Source organism: Manis pentadactyla, chromosome 13, assembly GCF_030020395.1.
Source record: "Manis pentadactyla isolate mManPen7 chromosome 13, mManPen7.hap1, whole genome shotgun sequence".
Lineage (NCBI taxonomy): Eukaryota > Metazoa > Chordata > Mammalia > Pholidota > Manidae > Manis > Manis pentadactyla.
In genome coordinates this window covers 84,958,649-84,975,376 of record NC_080031.1, presented here as the reverse complement: position 1 = coordinate 84,975,376, position 16,728 = coordinate 84,958,649, and the positions used below count along the sequence as shown (strand labels likewise).

General features: G+C 33.4%; 1 protein-coding gene across 8 annotated transcripts in view; it reads left to right on the top strand.

The window, feature by feature from the left end:
- The window catches only part of DMXL1 (Dmx like 1), a 169,501-nt gene that overhangs the window by 122,218 nt on the left and 30,555 nt on the right, over positions 1 to 16,728 (top strand). For 4 of the 8 annotated variants that reach the window (XM_036903234.2, XM_036903230.2, XM_036903233.2 and 1 more), the window contains 2 exons: positions 1,206 to 1,268; positions 14,573 to 14,659. In XM_036903234.2, the coding sequence (XP_036759129.2) occupies positions 1,206 to 1,268; positions 14,573 to 14,659 (150 nt within the window). Of the gene's footprint in view, positions 1 to 1,205; positions 1,269 to 1,959; positions 3,583 to 14,572; positions 14,660 to 16,728 lie in introns of those variants that run through there. The other 4 variants (XM_036903236.2, XM_036903235.2, XM_036903232.2 and 1 more) reach the window with 2 other exon arrangements.

Sequence of the window (16,728 nt, the reverse complement as noted above, 5' to 3'; positions counted from 1 at the left end):
TAATAGTAATTACTAGAAATTTACAGTTATTTCCTGCTTTGTGGTTTTCTTTGTGATGGTGATATTCTTAAAGATAGTGACATTTTGAGAGTGGGAATATGAAAAGAAAAATGTTATGTAGTAAAACAGATAAGATGGAATGAAATAGAATATTAATGTTATAGCATTAGTGCAAAATTATTTAATCTTTACTGGAAAGTAGACTAGTCTATTTTTGGCATTAACAAAATTACTTTCTGTCTCTTTTTTTAATAAAATGATGGTTATCCTTAAGTAGCTGAATCCAAGACACTAACTTTTTAGGTGGCTAGTAGACAGATATGTGATAGGTCTTAAACTTTGGTGGGAGTTCAAGGAGAGTATTTTGAGAGTGCTGTTTCTTTATCCCTTTATGTGTTTGAAAGTGAATTTTTTTGTCTGATGTTAAAATCCTTGTGTATCCTCAGATCTTCTCTTTTCCTATATAATGTAGTTTATTGGTACATGCCTTTTTAAAATAGAAGGTCTTCCCTGTTTATACTTATTTGGAAATTAAGTACAGATAGCTGCAAATAATACCTAAGTCATTCCCAAGAAAAAATGCTTGGTAGTTGTATTTTTTTTATCCCCAGTTCCTTTTTCTGTTTGCTTTTGTTGTTTGAGAACTACAGGTATGAACCAACTTTTTCTTTAACAAGTACTAATTTCCCCTTTTAAGAAGGATATGTGCCTTTGAGGAGTTTATTGACTGTCTGTGGCTAAATCAAGAGGAGAGAATTAGAAACTTAGAAATCAAGATTTTCTAACCAAGAGGTTTTCATGAGGAGTGAGATACAATAGAGACAGATGCAGTAGTGTGTAAGAGAACAATTTGACTTTAATTTTCTTTGATAGTATTGTGGCACCAGTAGCTCTGAAATTTGTAGTGCAAAGTACTTTGCATTAATATCAGCATTTCAAAATAAGTGAGTAAATATTTCTTAGGCGGTAGAACAAAATATATTAGCGTTGGTTAAGAGTTTTGAAGGATTAAGTTTTCCTGAACCTCTAACCATGCAACCCCACACATACTATTTTAATAAATATGAAATTAAAAAAATTAATCAGTCCAGTGTTGTTTTCTAGTAAATTGGGTTAAAAATATAATTTAAAAATATATCCCCAGTATTTTGCATGTTACATCTCGTCTTTACTCTTTGTCATGTGGTTATTCTTTCTTGATGAAGTCATTAGAGGACAACTGTGAAACCATCAAAAATTCTATGATGGAGGAACCAAACATCAATAAGGTACAAAGTATCATTCAACTGAAATTAGAAATTGCATTCTTTATCAAGAAAAATAAAGTGTTTACATTTTAGCTTTGGATTGGACTTTTTTTCCCAATGCAATTAAATTACTATTCCTTCAAATTATTATTATTTTATTTTAACAAGTTAAATATTGCTATCATAAAAATTTTTCATAAAAATTTTTCTTTAATAAGAAAAAAATTTTTTATTAATAAGAGAATGTAATTTTAAAGAGAGTTGAATGTGTCCAGTTTTGGCTACAAATTTTTCTGAGAAAATACAACTGAAGTTCTTATAATATAATTACAATAGCCATTTAGAAGTATAGCAGTATTGTTCTGTCACTTTTGAAGTTCAGATTCTCTCCTGTGACGTTAGTTCCTTTATCAAATGGTCTTATATAGTATATGTTTTGCTAGTAGGAACAGCATATAGCACATTGCCTTGTTCAAAGTAAGTGCTCATAATACTTAAGATTAAGAGCACAAAGTTTCAGAATTTGCACAATCATGAATTAACTCTCAAATGTCCTGTGGTCACACATTCAAATATGACTTTTATTAGGTTGATATTTAACTTACGTGTTTCATATTCTGATTTTAAGACACTCTCAACAGAGTAATTAAAAAATATATATTTTTGAATGATTTAAGACTACTGATTCCTACCTCTTATTCTTTCCCAACAGAATCTTTTGGTAAAATAGGAGAAATGATTCTACTCAATTATTAAAAACACTGACTTGCTGTCAAGTATGTAACTAAAACTTTGGCAAAATAAATATATACAGTCCACACTTTGGAAATTTCAGATGGAGTTTTGAGACAGTATCCTTCAGACTTTTAATAAGTTAACAGTATTCTTTGTTGGGGTAATCATTAGATACTACAGTCTATTCATCATCATTAATTCTTATCCAAAGACTTTTTTTGACACTGCTTATAAAATGATAATGAGCAGAATGTTGTATTTCTATAGTTATCACACTATATCAAAAGGCAGTCATCCTGTTTGGTTAACATCATAACCATTTTTGGTCAGAATGTTCCAAGCTATCTGTTTCATATTATACAGCTTTATTAGGTGCACCTGACTTAAAATAATTGCATATATTTATTAAAGTGTATAGTTTACTTTTTATTAAAGTATCATTGATATGCAATCTTACATTAGTTTCAAATGTACAACACAGTGGTTCAACAGTTACCCATATTATTAAACCCTCACTCTCTCTTGTGTGGTTACTATCTATCAATGTAGAAAGATGTTACAGAATCGTTGAATATATTCTCCATGCTGTACTACTGTCCCCATGACTAACTTATATTGTGATTGTGAACTATTGTGCCCCTTAATCACCCTCACACTCCAACTGCCACCAATGTCAACCCCCTCCCCATTGGTAACCATTAGTCACTTCTTAGTGTCTATGAGTCTACAGCTGTTTTCTTCCTTCTGTTTTGCTTGTTTTTTATGTTCCACAGATAAGTGAAATCATGGTATTTATCTTTCTCCACATGGCTTATTTCACTGAGCATAATACCCTCCAGATCCATCCATGTTGTTGCAAATGACAGGATTTCTTTTCATGGCTGAATAATATTCCATTATGTGTATGTACCACATCTTCTTTATCCATTCATCTATTGATGGATGCTTACATTGCTTCCATATCTTGGCTATTGCAAATAATGCTGCACTAAACAAAGGGGTGCATATATCTCTTCAAATCAGGGATTTTGTTTTCTTCAGGTAAATTCCTAGGAGTGGAATTACTGGGTCAAATGGTATTTCTATTTTTACTTTTTTGAGGAACCTTCATACTGTGTTTTCCAGAGCAGTTGCACCATTAACATTCCCACCAACAGTGTAGGAGGGTTCCTAATTTTCCACATCCTCCCCAGTATTTGTTATTTCTTGTCTTTTCCATAGCGGCCACTCTAATTGGTATTAGGTGATATCTCATTGTGTTTTTGATTTGCATTTCCCTGATGATTAGCGATGTGGAGCATCTTTTCATGTGCCTGTTGGCCATTTGTATTTCTTCTTTGTAGAAATGTGTGTTCAGGTCCTCCACCCATTTCTTAATTGGGTTATTTGTTCTTTGGGTGTTGAGGTGTATGAGTTCTTTATGTATTTTGGATGTTAACCCTTTATCAGATGAGTCATTTATGAATATATTCTCCAATACTGTATGTTGCCTTTTTTATAGTGTTGGTGGTGTCTTTTACTGTACAGAAGCTTTTTAGTTTGATATAGTCCCATTTGTCCATTTTTTATTTTGTTTCCCTTGCCGAAGAAATGTGTCCAGGAAAAAATTGCTCATACTTATATGTTCAAGAGATTTCACCTGTGTTTCCTTCTTAGAGTTTTATGGTTTCATGACTTACATTCAGGTCTTTGATCCAGTTTTGAGTTTAAAATTGTGTATGGGGTTAGACAGTAATCTAGCTTCATTCTCATACATGTAGCTAGCTGTTCAGTTTTCCCAGTGCCAGTTGTTGAGGAGGCTACCTTTCCCCAATGTATATTCATGGTTCCTTTTTGTATATTAATTGACCATGTATGTGTGGATTTATATCTGGTCTCTCTATTCTGTTCCATATCTGTGCATCTGTTCTTGTGTCAGTACCATACTGTTTTGATTACTTGTAGCTTTGTAGTATAGCTTGAAGTGAGGAAGCATTTGTTTGTTTATTGATTATCAGTAATTTATTGACTTTTTTGATTATCAATTCAATTTCATTACTGTAATTGATCTGTTCAGATTTTCTATTTTTGGGGGGTCAGTCTTAGAAGGTTATATTTTTCTAGGAAGTTGTTCATTTCTTCTAGGTTGTCCAATTTATTGGCATATAGTTTTTCATTGTATTCTCTAATAATTCTTTGTATTTCTGTGGTATCTGCTGTCATTATTCCTTCTTCATTTCTGATTTTGTTTATGTGTGTACTCTTTTTTCTTGATAAGTCTGGCTAGGGGTTTATCTATTTTATTTTCTCAAAGAACCAGCCCCTGGTTTCATTGATATTTTCTGTTGTTTTATTCTTCTCTATTTTATTTATTTCTGCTCCGATCTTTATTATGCCCCTCCTACTAACTTTGGGCTTCATTTGTTCTTGTTCTAGTTTCTTCAAATGTGTGTTTAGACTGTTTATTTGGGATTGTTCTTGTTTCTTGAGGTAAGCCTGTATTGCTATGCATTTCCCTCTTAGAACTGCCTTTGTAGTGTCCTAAAGATTTGGGGCTGTTAAATTTTTGTTTTCATTTGTTGCTATGGGTTGTTTGATTTGTTTTAATTTGTTCATTGATCCATTGATTATTTAGAGGCATGTTGTTTAACCTCCATGTGTTTGTAGGCTTTTATATTTCCTTTGTGTAATTTATTTCTAATTTCATACCACTGTGGTCTAAGAAGCTGCTTGGTACAATTTCAATGTATTGAAATTTATTGAGGCTCTTTTTGTGGCCTAGTATGTGATCTATTCTGGAAAACATTCCATGGAAAACACTTGAGAAAAATGTGTATCCTGCTGCTTTTGGGTGGAATGTTATGTAGATCTGTTAAGTCCATCTGATCTAATGTATTGTTCCGTGCCTCTGTTTCCTTATTTATTTTCTGTCTAGTTGATCTGTCCTTTGGAGTGAGTGGTGTGTTGGAGTCTCCTAAAATGAATGTGTTGCAATCTACTTCCGCCTTTAATTCTGTTAATATTTGTTTTCCATATTTAGTTGTTCCCATAGATATTTATATTGGTTATATCCTCTTGTTGGACTGATCCCTTTCATTTTGTAATGTTCGTCTTTGTCTCTTGCTGCTTTCTTTGTTTTGAAATCTATTTTGTCTGATATAAGTATGGCTACTCCTGCTTTTTTCTCATTATTTGCATGAAATACCTTTTTCCATCCCTTCACTTTTGGTCTGTGTATGTCTGACATAAGTCTCTTGAGTCTGAATATAAGTCTCTTGTAGGCAGCATATAGATGGGTCTTGTTTTTTTATCTATTCTGCCACTCTGTACCTTTTGATTTGTGCATTCGGTCCATTTACATTTAAAGTAATTATTGATAGCTATGTACTTATTGCCATTTTATTAATTGTGCCCTGGTTGTTTTCATAGCTCCTCTCTGTTCGTTTCTTCTTTCCTCATACTCTTCTCTCATTATATGATGGTTTTCTTTAGTGTTACAATTAGATTTCTCTTCTTTAATTTTTTTTTTGTCTATGTAGAGTTTTGTGGTTACCAAAGGTTTAAAGATAGCTTTCTTACTATATAACAGTCTATATTAAGTTGCCTATTACTCTGAGACACAATCTAAAAGTACTTCTTTTTCCTTCTTTGTCCTCCACACTTTATGTATTAGATGCCATAATCTGCACTTTTTCTGTATCCCTTGACTGATTTTATATATAGTTAATATTGCTTCTTTTTTGTTTTAATTTCATTGCATGGTAATTAATTGGCCTACTACCTTTACTGTGGGTTTATTTTCACAGGTGACAGCTACTTACTTAGCCTTAGGAATATTTCAGTCTATAGTGGTCTCTTTAACATATTCTATAAGGCTGGCTTAGTTGTGGTGAATTCCTTCAACTTTTGTTTATCTGAAAATTTTTTGATCCCTGGTTCAAATTTAAATGACAATCTTGTCAGGTAGAGGATTCCTGGTTGAAGGTCCTTCTGTTTCAGTACATTAAATATTATATGCCACTTCCTCCTGACCTGTAGTTTTTCTGCTGCGAAGTCTGCTGATAGCCTGATGGGGTTTTCCTTATAAGTAATCTTTTTTTCTCTCTCTGGCTGCTTTTAGTACTCTCTCCTTATTCTTAATGCTTGTCATTTTAATTATTGTATGTCTTGGTGTTGCCTTCCTGGGGTTCCTTTTGTTACGGGCTTCTGTGCTTTCATGACCTGAGTATCTATTTCCTTCCCCAGATTAGGAAAGTTTTCAGCAATTATTTCCTCAAAGAGACTTTCTATCCCTTTGTCTCTCTTCTCCTTCTGGTACCACTATTATGTGAACATTGTTCCTTTTGGGTTGGTCACACAGCTCTCATTATTCTTTCATTCTTAGAGATCCTTTTTTCTCCCTATTCCTCAGCTTCATTGTATGGTTCTTTAATGTCTATCTCACTGACTGTCTCTACTTGCAGTAATTTACTCTTCCATCCTTCCATTGTATGTTTCACCTAAGTTACTGTATTCTTCAGCTCTGAGTGGCTCTTTTTGAGCTTTTCTAGCCCTTTGTTGAAGTCCTCCCTGAAATTTTGAATATTTTTCTGTAAATTAGTGATCATGTTTATGACTTTTACTTTGAAGTCTTTATCAAGAAGATTGGTGATCTCCATTTTATTTTGCCTTTTTTCTGGTGTATTGTCCTGTAGTTTTGTTTGGAACATGTTCCTTTGTCTCCTCATTTTGCCAGGGTTTCTGTGTCTCTTCCTTTGTGTTAAATGGATCTGATATCTTTCCTGACCTATAGAGTAATTGCTTTATGAGGTGGTATCCTATGGTGCCTAGAAAATTGAGACTCTACTCTCCAGTGCCTGGTTGTACTTTGTGGAAGCTCCAGCTGTTCATGGTGTGTAGTGGGCAGGGCTGCCTTTCTTTCTGTCTGGTAGTGGTCTGAGTCTCCAGCACTGGCAGTTTGCCTCAATAAAAGTGTATAGTTTTATCAATTTTGGCATATGCACCCAGTGGTGAAGCTATCACCACAATCAAGATAATGAATATTTCCATCACGCCAAAAACTTTTAACTACTCCCTTGTTTCTCCTCTCCACCTCTGCCCTTCTCCTCTCTAGGCAATTAACAGTCTACTTCCTGATTATGTAGATGAGTTTTCATTTTCTGGAATTTTATATAAATCGAGGCATACAATATGTCTTTTTCCTCCTTGTCCTTTCTGTTAGCATAATGGTTTTGAGATTCCTTCATATTGTGTTTTTACTAGTTCATTTCTTTTTATTGCTGTATTTTATTCATTATATATAGCTATACTGCAATTTGTTTATCCATTTTACCTTTTGATGAACACGAGCTATTTTGATCTCAGAGCTATTTCACATAAGACTGCTTAGAATATTCATGCATAAGTCTCTTTAGATGGGCATATTTTTTTTCTGTTTTGTTAATGCCTAGGAGTGAAATGGGTGGATCAAACTGTAAGTATATGGTTAACTTTTTAAGAAATTTCTCAGGTATTTTCTAAGGTTGTAGTACCATTTCACATTCTCAGCAACAGGGTATGAAATCCTAGTTGCTTAACATTCTCCCTAACACTGGTATGCTCAGCCTTACAATTTTAGCCAGGTTAGTAAGTATTTAGTGGCAGATTTGTTGTAGTTTTAATTTACATCGAGCATCTTATCATGAGCTTACTTTTCATTTGTATAACATTTTGTGAAGTGTCTTTTCAGATATGTCTATTTTTTTTGGATTGTATGTTTCCTTAAGTGAGTTTTAAAAGTTCTTCATTCTTAATGCAAGATTTTTTTTGATAGGTGATATGAGTTACATTATTTGCAAATATTTTTTCCTAGTCTGTTGCTTGTCTTTTCATTCTCTTTACAGTTTCTTTTAAACTACAGGCATTCCTAATTGATTCATTGGACCTCATCAAAATTTGTTCTGTGTACAGGTTTTCTTTTCAGTTTCATATCTAAGAAATCTTTGCCTAATGTAATGGTCACAAAGATTTTTTTCCTGGTTTGCTCTAGAGATTTTATAATTTTAATTTTACAGTAAGGTCTGTGACCCACTTTTGAGTTGTTTTATATGGTACTAAGTATGCATTGCTGCCACCTTTCATTTTTAATCTGTGTTTCCATTTTCCAGTGCTGTTTGATGGAAAGATTATTCTTTCCTCCACTAAATTGCTTTTTCCTCCTTTAAAAAAGTAAAAACAATTGACATATATGAGTAGGTTTATTTCTTGACTTTATTTTGGACCATTGATCTATTTGTTTATGTTTATACTAATATCCCACTGTCTTATTGCACTTACTAGAAATTCTAGCCTAATATTGAATAGAAATGGCAGAGGAAGACATTTTTATCTTGTTCCTGATCTTGGGGGACCACATTCAGTGTTTTTGTCATTAGGTATGATGTTATCTATATCCTTTTTAAGGTTAAGGAATTTTCTTCTATTTCTGGCTTGTTGAGAGTTTTTAACCAGGAATAGGTACTGAATTTTGTCAAATGCTTTTTTTTTTTTTTTTGCTACTATTGAGATGCTCATATGGTTTTTTTCTCATTTAGTCTGTTAATATGGCTAAATAGGTTGGTTGATTTGCTTGCCATTAAACCAACCTTTCATTCCCAGGGTACACCCCATTTGGTCATGATGTGTTATCTTTTTAATTTGTTAGATTTAATTTGTTAAGAATTAAAAATCTTGTTAAGAATTTCTGCATCTGTGTTTGTGAGGAATGTTGGTTTGCAGTTTTCTTAAAATATTTTGGGGTTTGTTTATTTTGTTTTTTTGTTGTTGTTTTAAGCTAATGCTGGCCTCATAGAATGAGTTGGGAATTGTTATCTCCTCTTTTAATTTTTTGGAAGAATTTGTGTAAAATTAATACCATTTCTTCCTTAAGTATTTGGTAGAATTATGCAGAGAAACCATTTGGGTCTGGAGTTTTTTTATTTACAGCTTTACATTGTAGAAGGTGATAGTAACTGAAAAACACTGAGACCTACAGTCTCAGTTCAGATTTTCCATAGATCTATTGTATGACCATCAGCTTATTCCACTTTTGAAGCTTTATTTACTAACATGTAAAGTTAAGGTTGAATAAAAGGTTGACATTCAAAATATAAAAAGAGCTCATGCACCTCAACAAACAAAAAGCAAATAATCCAATTAAAAAATGGGTACAGGATCTGAACAGACACCTCTCCAAAGAAGAAATACAGATGGCCAACAGGCACATGAAAAGATGCTCCACATCGCTAATTATCAGAGAAATGCAAATTAAAACCACAATGAGGTATCACCTCACACCAGTAAGGATGGCCACCATCCAAAAGACAAACAACAACAAATGTTGGTGAGGTTGTGGAGAAAGGGGAACCCTCCTATACTGCTGGTAGGAATGTAAATTAGTTCAACCATTGTAGAAAGCAGTATGGAAGTTCCTCAAAAAACTAAAAATAGAAATGCCATTTGACCCAAGAATTCCACTCCTAGGAATTTACCCTAAGAATGCAGCAGCCCAGTTTGAAAAAGACATATGCATCCCTATGTTTGTCACAGCAGTATTTACAATAGCCAAGAAATGGAAGCAACCCAAGTGTCCATCAGTAGATGAATGGATGAAGAAGATGTGGTACATATACACAATAGAATATTATTCAGCCATAAGAAGAAAACAAATCCTACCATTTGCAACAACATGGATGGAGCTAGAGGCCATTATGCTCAGTGAAATAAGCCAAGCGGAGAAAGAGAAATACCAAATGATTTCACTCATCTGTGGAGTATAACGACAAAGAAAAAAAATGAAGGAACAAAACAGCAACAGACTCACAGAACCCAAGAATGGACTAACAGTTACCAAAAGGAAAGGGATTGGGGAGGATATGGGTGGGAAGGGAGGGATAAGGGGAAAAAGAAAAAAGGGGCATTACTATTAGCAGATATAATGTCGGGGGGTGGGCACGGGGAGGGTTGTACAACACAGAGAAGACAACTAGTGATTCTATAGTATTTTACTACGCTGATGGACAGTGACTGTAATGGGGTATGTAGGGGGGACTTGGTAATGGGGGGAGTCTAGTAAACATAATGTTCCTCATGTAATTGTAGATTAAGGTTGATAGTTTTAAACATGCTGCTTCTCTAACTGAAATAGTAGTAGAGTGTTGTAGTTAGTCTGTTAGACCTATTCCCTTCTTTTCCAGTTCCTAAGGGAAGCTTTGTGGAACCCAAGCACTATTCAGATCAGTTTCTGCATAAAATTCCTTTTTTTTAAATTATGGAAAAACATACATATAATATTTATCATTTAAGTCATTTTAAGTGTATAGTTCAGTGACATTAAGTACATTTACATTGTTGTTCAGCTATCATCACTATCCAGAACTTTTTCATCTATGCAAACTGAAACTCTGTACTCATTAAGCAGTAGCTCTCCATTTTACCCATACTTCTATCCCCAGACAACTACTATTATTATTCAGTCTCTATGAATTTTACTACCCAAGGTATAAAAGGAATTGTACAATATTTGTCCTTGTGTAACTAGGAATTTTTCACTTAGCATAACATCTTTAGGTTCATCCATGGTGTAGCATGCATCAGAATTTCCTCCCTTTTTAGGTTACATAATATTCCATTATGTATACTTAACGCATTTTGTTCATCCATTCATCTGTCTATGGACATTTGGGTTGTTTCCATCTTTTGGCTGTCGTGAATTGTGCTGATGTGAACATTGGTATACAAATATCTGTTCAAGTTTGCTTTTTGGTCCTTTTGGATATATACCCAGAAGTGGAATTGCTGGATTACATGGTAATTCTGTTTAGTTTTTCCATGTGCATAATCTCTAAAAATCTCTTTTAGCAGCAGTGGGATTCTTACTAACTCATATATCTAGCCAAATCAAATTTTATGAAAATTACTTGAATCCTAAAATTAAAAAGACCTTTAAGGCCATACTTACTGTGATTTTTTTTCTGTGACTTTATGTTGTGTGGCCTTTAGCAAAGTAAGTTATGTTTATTAGCACATGCTGTTCTTAACTGGCCATATTGTGTCCCCACTTCCTTTCCCAGCTTAGATTCTGTGATCCATCATTATGCTCAAATCCCTTGTAAACATCCTCAGCCTTTTTTTTCTCTGTTTTCTCTACACTGCATTTGCCTTGAAAATTTCCATACCTGTTTAAACCCAACTCTCTGTCTATTCTGTGTTTGTACCCAAATCACTGAACATGAATGAAGAAAAAACACAAACCATGGGGGTTTGTCTTACTTAAAATGTATAATCACAACTCCCAAATTAAAGGACCCCACACTCATAATAAATTACTCTATAGCTAATTGGCTTTTCCATTCTTCCCACTTGTTCCCTTTTTCCTAAGACTTCCAGTATTTCTTTATTACTTCCCAAAGATGACCGTGTTTTGCTGTCAAAATAAGTACAGTCAGTAGACTTAGTCTAATCTTTTCATCAATAAATCTAACTTCTGCTGTATATGCAGATATTTTGCTCTGCTTCTCTGACAATAGATGAACTGTCATTCTTTTATCCAAGGCCAGATCTTCCACTTGTGCACTGATCCTATCTACTCTTACCCACCCAAACACTTGGCTTCAGTAGTTTACCCCCTTCTTTCCTCAATAAATTTTTACCTCTCTCTTAGATTATTCTCTTCAACATAAGCAAATATATTCTATTGTCTTACTTTCAAATGAAAACCAAAAAAAACCCTATCTTTGAATCTATTTACTGTCCCATTTCTCTAATTCCCTATCTAGGGAAATTTATTTATAGACTTGTCTAAAAAGTCATTTAAGAATAGTTAAAGAGTAATGTCACAAGCAACATGTAGGAACCTCCCAGTTTAAGAAATAGAACAGTATCAGTTGGGTTGAATGCTTTTGTGAATTCCCTAAAGGACTTCCCTCCCTATTCACCTGATGTTACAAGTCTCTCTAATCTAGTTAGGTATTATCTCCAGCCAGCTCTACTGAGATTGTCGTAGTCAAGGTCACCATTGACTTCCAGTATGCTAAATTCAGTAGTCAACTCTCCATCTTCTTTTAATTAAACTTTTCAGTATTCTTTGATATTCTTGACTCCAGACCCTTTCTTGAAATTCTTCCTTCACTTGGTTCCCAAAACATCACATTTAATTATTAGGTGTTCATAGTTGAAGAATATCTACTGTTCTGTCAGTTTATTCAGCATCAGTATCTTGCCTCCCATGCATAGATTGGCCCTTCCTTTGCCTGTCCTTGAAATGTTGGGTACACCAGGATTTAGAAAACTAACCTTTTCTCTTCTTTATCTTTACTTTTTCTTAGGGTTATCTCAAAGCTTATATGTCATCCATGGGCTGATAACTTAATTCTCTCTACCTTCAGTCATTTCCTGAATTCCAGACATGTATATATAATATAATATAATAGTTACCTCCTGCTGAATGTCTACACAAAATTTTCTGTTTTTCCCTAATCCCAGCCCAAACCTACTTTTTCTTCCTCTTTTGTCTCCATAAGTGGTACTTTCACTTACCCAGTTACCAGGTCTGAAAACTAGGAGTCATCCTTGCTTTCTCTTTTCTTCACACTGTGATTTCAGTCCATTAGCAAAACTGACCTAATTCCAACCACTTACCACTACCACCAATCCTACAACCCTAATCAAATCCACCATTAACCTCTCACTTCAGCTATTATAATAGCCTCTTAATTGCTTTCCTGGAAGCCATTCCCACACCCTTTGTGTTTTGCCTCAACATACCCAGAATTATCAAAATCCTGTAATTGCTTCTTAGCTTTAAAATAAAATGTGAACTCTCTTATGGCTTTTAAGGCCCAATGCAACTGAACCCTGCCTGCTTCTGCAATCTCATCTCCCACCCCTTGTAATTATTCTCAAATTAAATATGCATAAACTTTTGAAACACTAAACACCATTCCTCCGCCTCCTCCTCCAGTTGATTCTATTGCCAGTCATCTTGAGACCACATTATTAAGAAACAATGCTTTAGTAAAGCCAGATAATGAGAAGACAGGAAGTATCTCCATATTGAAAAAGCTGTTTTGAAGTTCTTGCCTGCAGGAGCTTTCCTTCCCTTAAATGTAAAGTTTGAAGAAACTCTGCAGGTGGGACTGATATGTTTCTATCTATCTACCCATTATCAGCAAATAGCACATCCCTCTATTATATAGAAATATAATTTGTCTCTATATCCAATTTCTTCCAAATCCAATAGTGAACTCTTTAGATACCAGGGAGAAAAGTGGCTAAATTGGGGTTTTGTCATAATATGACGGAATTTGACCTAACATATTCTTACTGGGTGATGGGTCTCTTATAGATAGAGCTAAGACTCCTTAGAAAAGAATTTGATCCTCAACTCAATCAAAATGTTTAGTGAACATTGAAATTCTTTTATATTTGTAATCAAATTACATTCTAGATTAGAATATATTTGACATCTGTATGTCCAGTGACTAAATTTTGTTTGCATAGGGTTATTTTGATTTGGTTATCTTACAAATCTCTTTCTACTTTGCTATTGAACAGTCATTTTTAAAAACATTGCTAATCCTATTCAGTTTTGTGGTAAAAAATAGATAGGCATTGGTGACATTTTTATCTGAATTTTGCAGGAAGTAAATTTGTTGTATTCTAATTTCAAATTAATAACTTTTGCACTTTGCAATGAGTTGTGAAACTTTCATAACTCATTTTAAAGGTTGAAGGTTAGGGAGGATAAAATAAAATGAAACAATATCCTACATTAAGCAATATTTCCAGCTCTTAATAATTGCTTCCTCCTTTTACATCTGTTTATTTTAGTAAATGTTGGTTTTATACAGTACTCTCCTCTGAGTTCAAAGGTGTTATATACCTCTGAGTTCAAAGGGGTAAGCAGAAGGTTGAAAGATGTTTCACTCATCTAAAGTATATTAAATTATGGTATGTTCAGTAGCTTATATTATTACAGACTTGGACAAATTACTATGCCTTTCAGGATTTCAGGTTTTTCTTCTATAAATTAAAAGTTGTTTTAGATTAGGAACCAGTAAACTATATTCAGCTAGCCACATCCAACCTGTTCTTCTGTAGGCTGTGAGCTAATAATGGTCTTTAAATTTATAAAAGGTTGTTTAAAAAAAAAGAATATGCAATAGTGACTCTCTATGGTCTGCAAATCTGAAATATTTACCAACTGAACTTTTAATATATATAAAATATTAGCAAAGGATTATAATACTATGGAACATAGTAAACAGACCTTACTTTAATAATTAGAATATCTTTATCTTTTAAAGTTAATCCATTGCACCTTGGGAACATAAGCCATTAATAAAGTTGTATGTCATATCAACTTTTTTATCACTATTTTGCATATGTGAAAAAACAAGTTTGAAAAAAATTTAAATTCCCCTTGTCATAAATTTTGTTTTTGTGATAATTAGCATGGAACATAGTACCTTTGGATTTGAAATACCTAAAAAGTTTCTCAAAATAATTTATGTAAGTATTAAACAACAGATTGATACGTTATTTTTTTCTATTACTAAAATCATTATTTTTATATTTTCATTTTCTCCATTTAGATAGAAGCAGATTTGGGTTATCCTGGAGGTAAAGCAAGAATTATTCATAAGGAATCTGATATCATTACTGCATTTGCTGTTAATAAAGTAAGTACATAGACATTTATCTTTTCTTTGATTATTAAATATTTATAGTTAAGACTGTTTCCTTTTCTGTCAGTTTATTCCATATCAGTATATCTTTCCCAAAGTTACTTCCCACTCCTTAAATTGCAATCTGAATTTCTTTAATTTTATAAAATGATTATATTGTTTAACAATTGATTTTGATATAAAGCAGATAAAATAATGTTTCATTACTAGACAGAGAGATATCAAATATTTATATATGCAGTAGCCGTTAGAAGATATACAATGCATTATAACAGTTAATCCAAAGGAAAGGATTTCTGTTTTCTTTATATGAATATATTGAATGTGGTTCTTGATATTAGGTGAAATTTTAGCTTAGAGTAACTCATAGAAATTCTCCCTCTTTGACATACAGCTACAACAGCTGTCCAGCTACAGTGTTTTCTTTATATTCCTTAGCCTTCTGCTCAGTACCCTCTTTAGAGGTATCTGTAAGCTACTCACAGAAGATGTAGCCTTAGGTATAATGGTCCAAGGTTGAAATTTGTCTTAAGCATTTTCCCCTTCTATCTTTCCTAAATGCCCTACTGCAAAATTTATAGTGACTTCTATTTACTCTTGTTTACTTTTATTTCCATTACTTTAAAGGATTTTATATATATATATATATATATAATATATATTCCTGATTTTAAAATAATTTTTAAACATTATTTATATGTATATCCTATGGAATTGCCCTATCAGTAATCATTTCACCAATGGTTCTCCATCTTCCTGTGCTATGTCTTGTCTTTCCTTAGATTTCTCCTAGATAGTTTGTTATTCTGTCCACATCTTTCCCTGTGTCATTCATCTGATTTCCCTCATTGACACCTCTGAACAATGACTAGTTCTGTTCAAGACAATCACGTTTAGAATCAGCCCCTCAGCCAGGCACATCTCATGTTGTAATACCTGTATATTATGGTAGATACATGTCAATGCAAATGCAAAATTATTGTCTACACCCAACAATTATCTTCCCTCCTTTGAAGAAAATATTATTTTAAATATTCTGTGCTATAAAACAAACTAGATTATTTCTTCTTCTTTTGGGACTTACCTGAGTAATCTACATATGTATAAAGTCTGCCATTCACTGTGTAAGAGAGTACCTGTTCAATTTCCTTTTCTCCAGATTCTTTTTTTTATAGCCTTGCTAATGGATATCAGTTATAGATGAAAAATAATATCTTTTGCTTTAAATTGCATTATTTAAAAATGCTAGTGACATTGAACTTTTTCCCATTTGTTTATTTGTGAATTATCTGTGTCAAGAACTGTGAAAAGTCTGAGGTTTTCTTCTGTACTCAGGCTGAGAAGTTAGATTACACAGTTTAATGTGGATGCTGTAAGACATAAGACTTCTGGACCAGAGACAAAGGCCAGTTTATTAGTAATAGCAAATGCAGTCGAATATTGGCATTTTGGTTCCCTGAGCAAAAATTCCCACAAAGTGACAGAGTGCCTTGTAAAACCTGCACACAAGGTAGATTGTATTATAGAGGAGGAACACTGAGTTTTGGGAACTGAAGTCTTTTCTAATGGACAGTAAGCATACTTACCCTTTGATCTGGAGGGAAGACTATAGGTATATATACATCCTGGAAATAATACTGCAGAACAAAGTGGGCAGTCAGTGACTCATTGAAAAAAACACAGAAATAGAGAGACCCATGGAGAATTATCTCCCCTCAGCCTAGTTACATCCTTTTTCCATTTATCTCTGGAGTCGTAGTTTTTTCTTACTAGTTTGTGTTTGCATTTTGCAGCCTAGAAATATTAAGCTTGTTTTCTCTTTGCTGTCACTATCTTTCCATTTTCTATTCATCTGACAAATTTTTCCTTTATGATTTCTTCTGGCATACTTATCCACTCTTTTTCTACTCTTACACCTTTCCTTTGTGACGTTTTCCCAAATTCTGTTTTTCTTGTCCAAGATTGAAAAGCTTTAGACGGAAGTGTTACTATCTTATTTGAATAATTCATCATTATTTCTTTAGTTTGGTGTTCTTCATCATCCTCACTTTTCTCTACCTTAC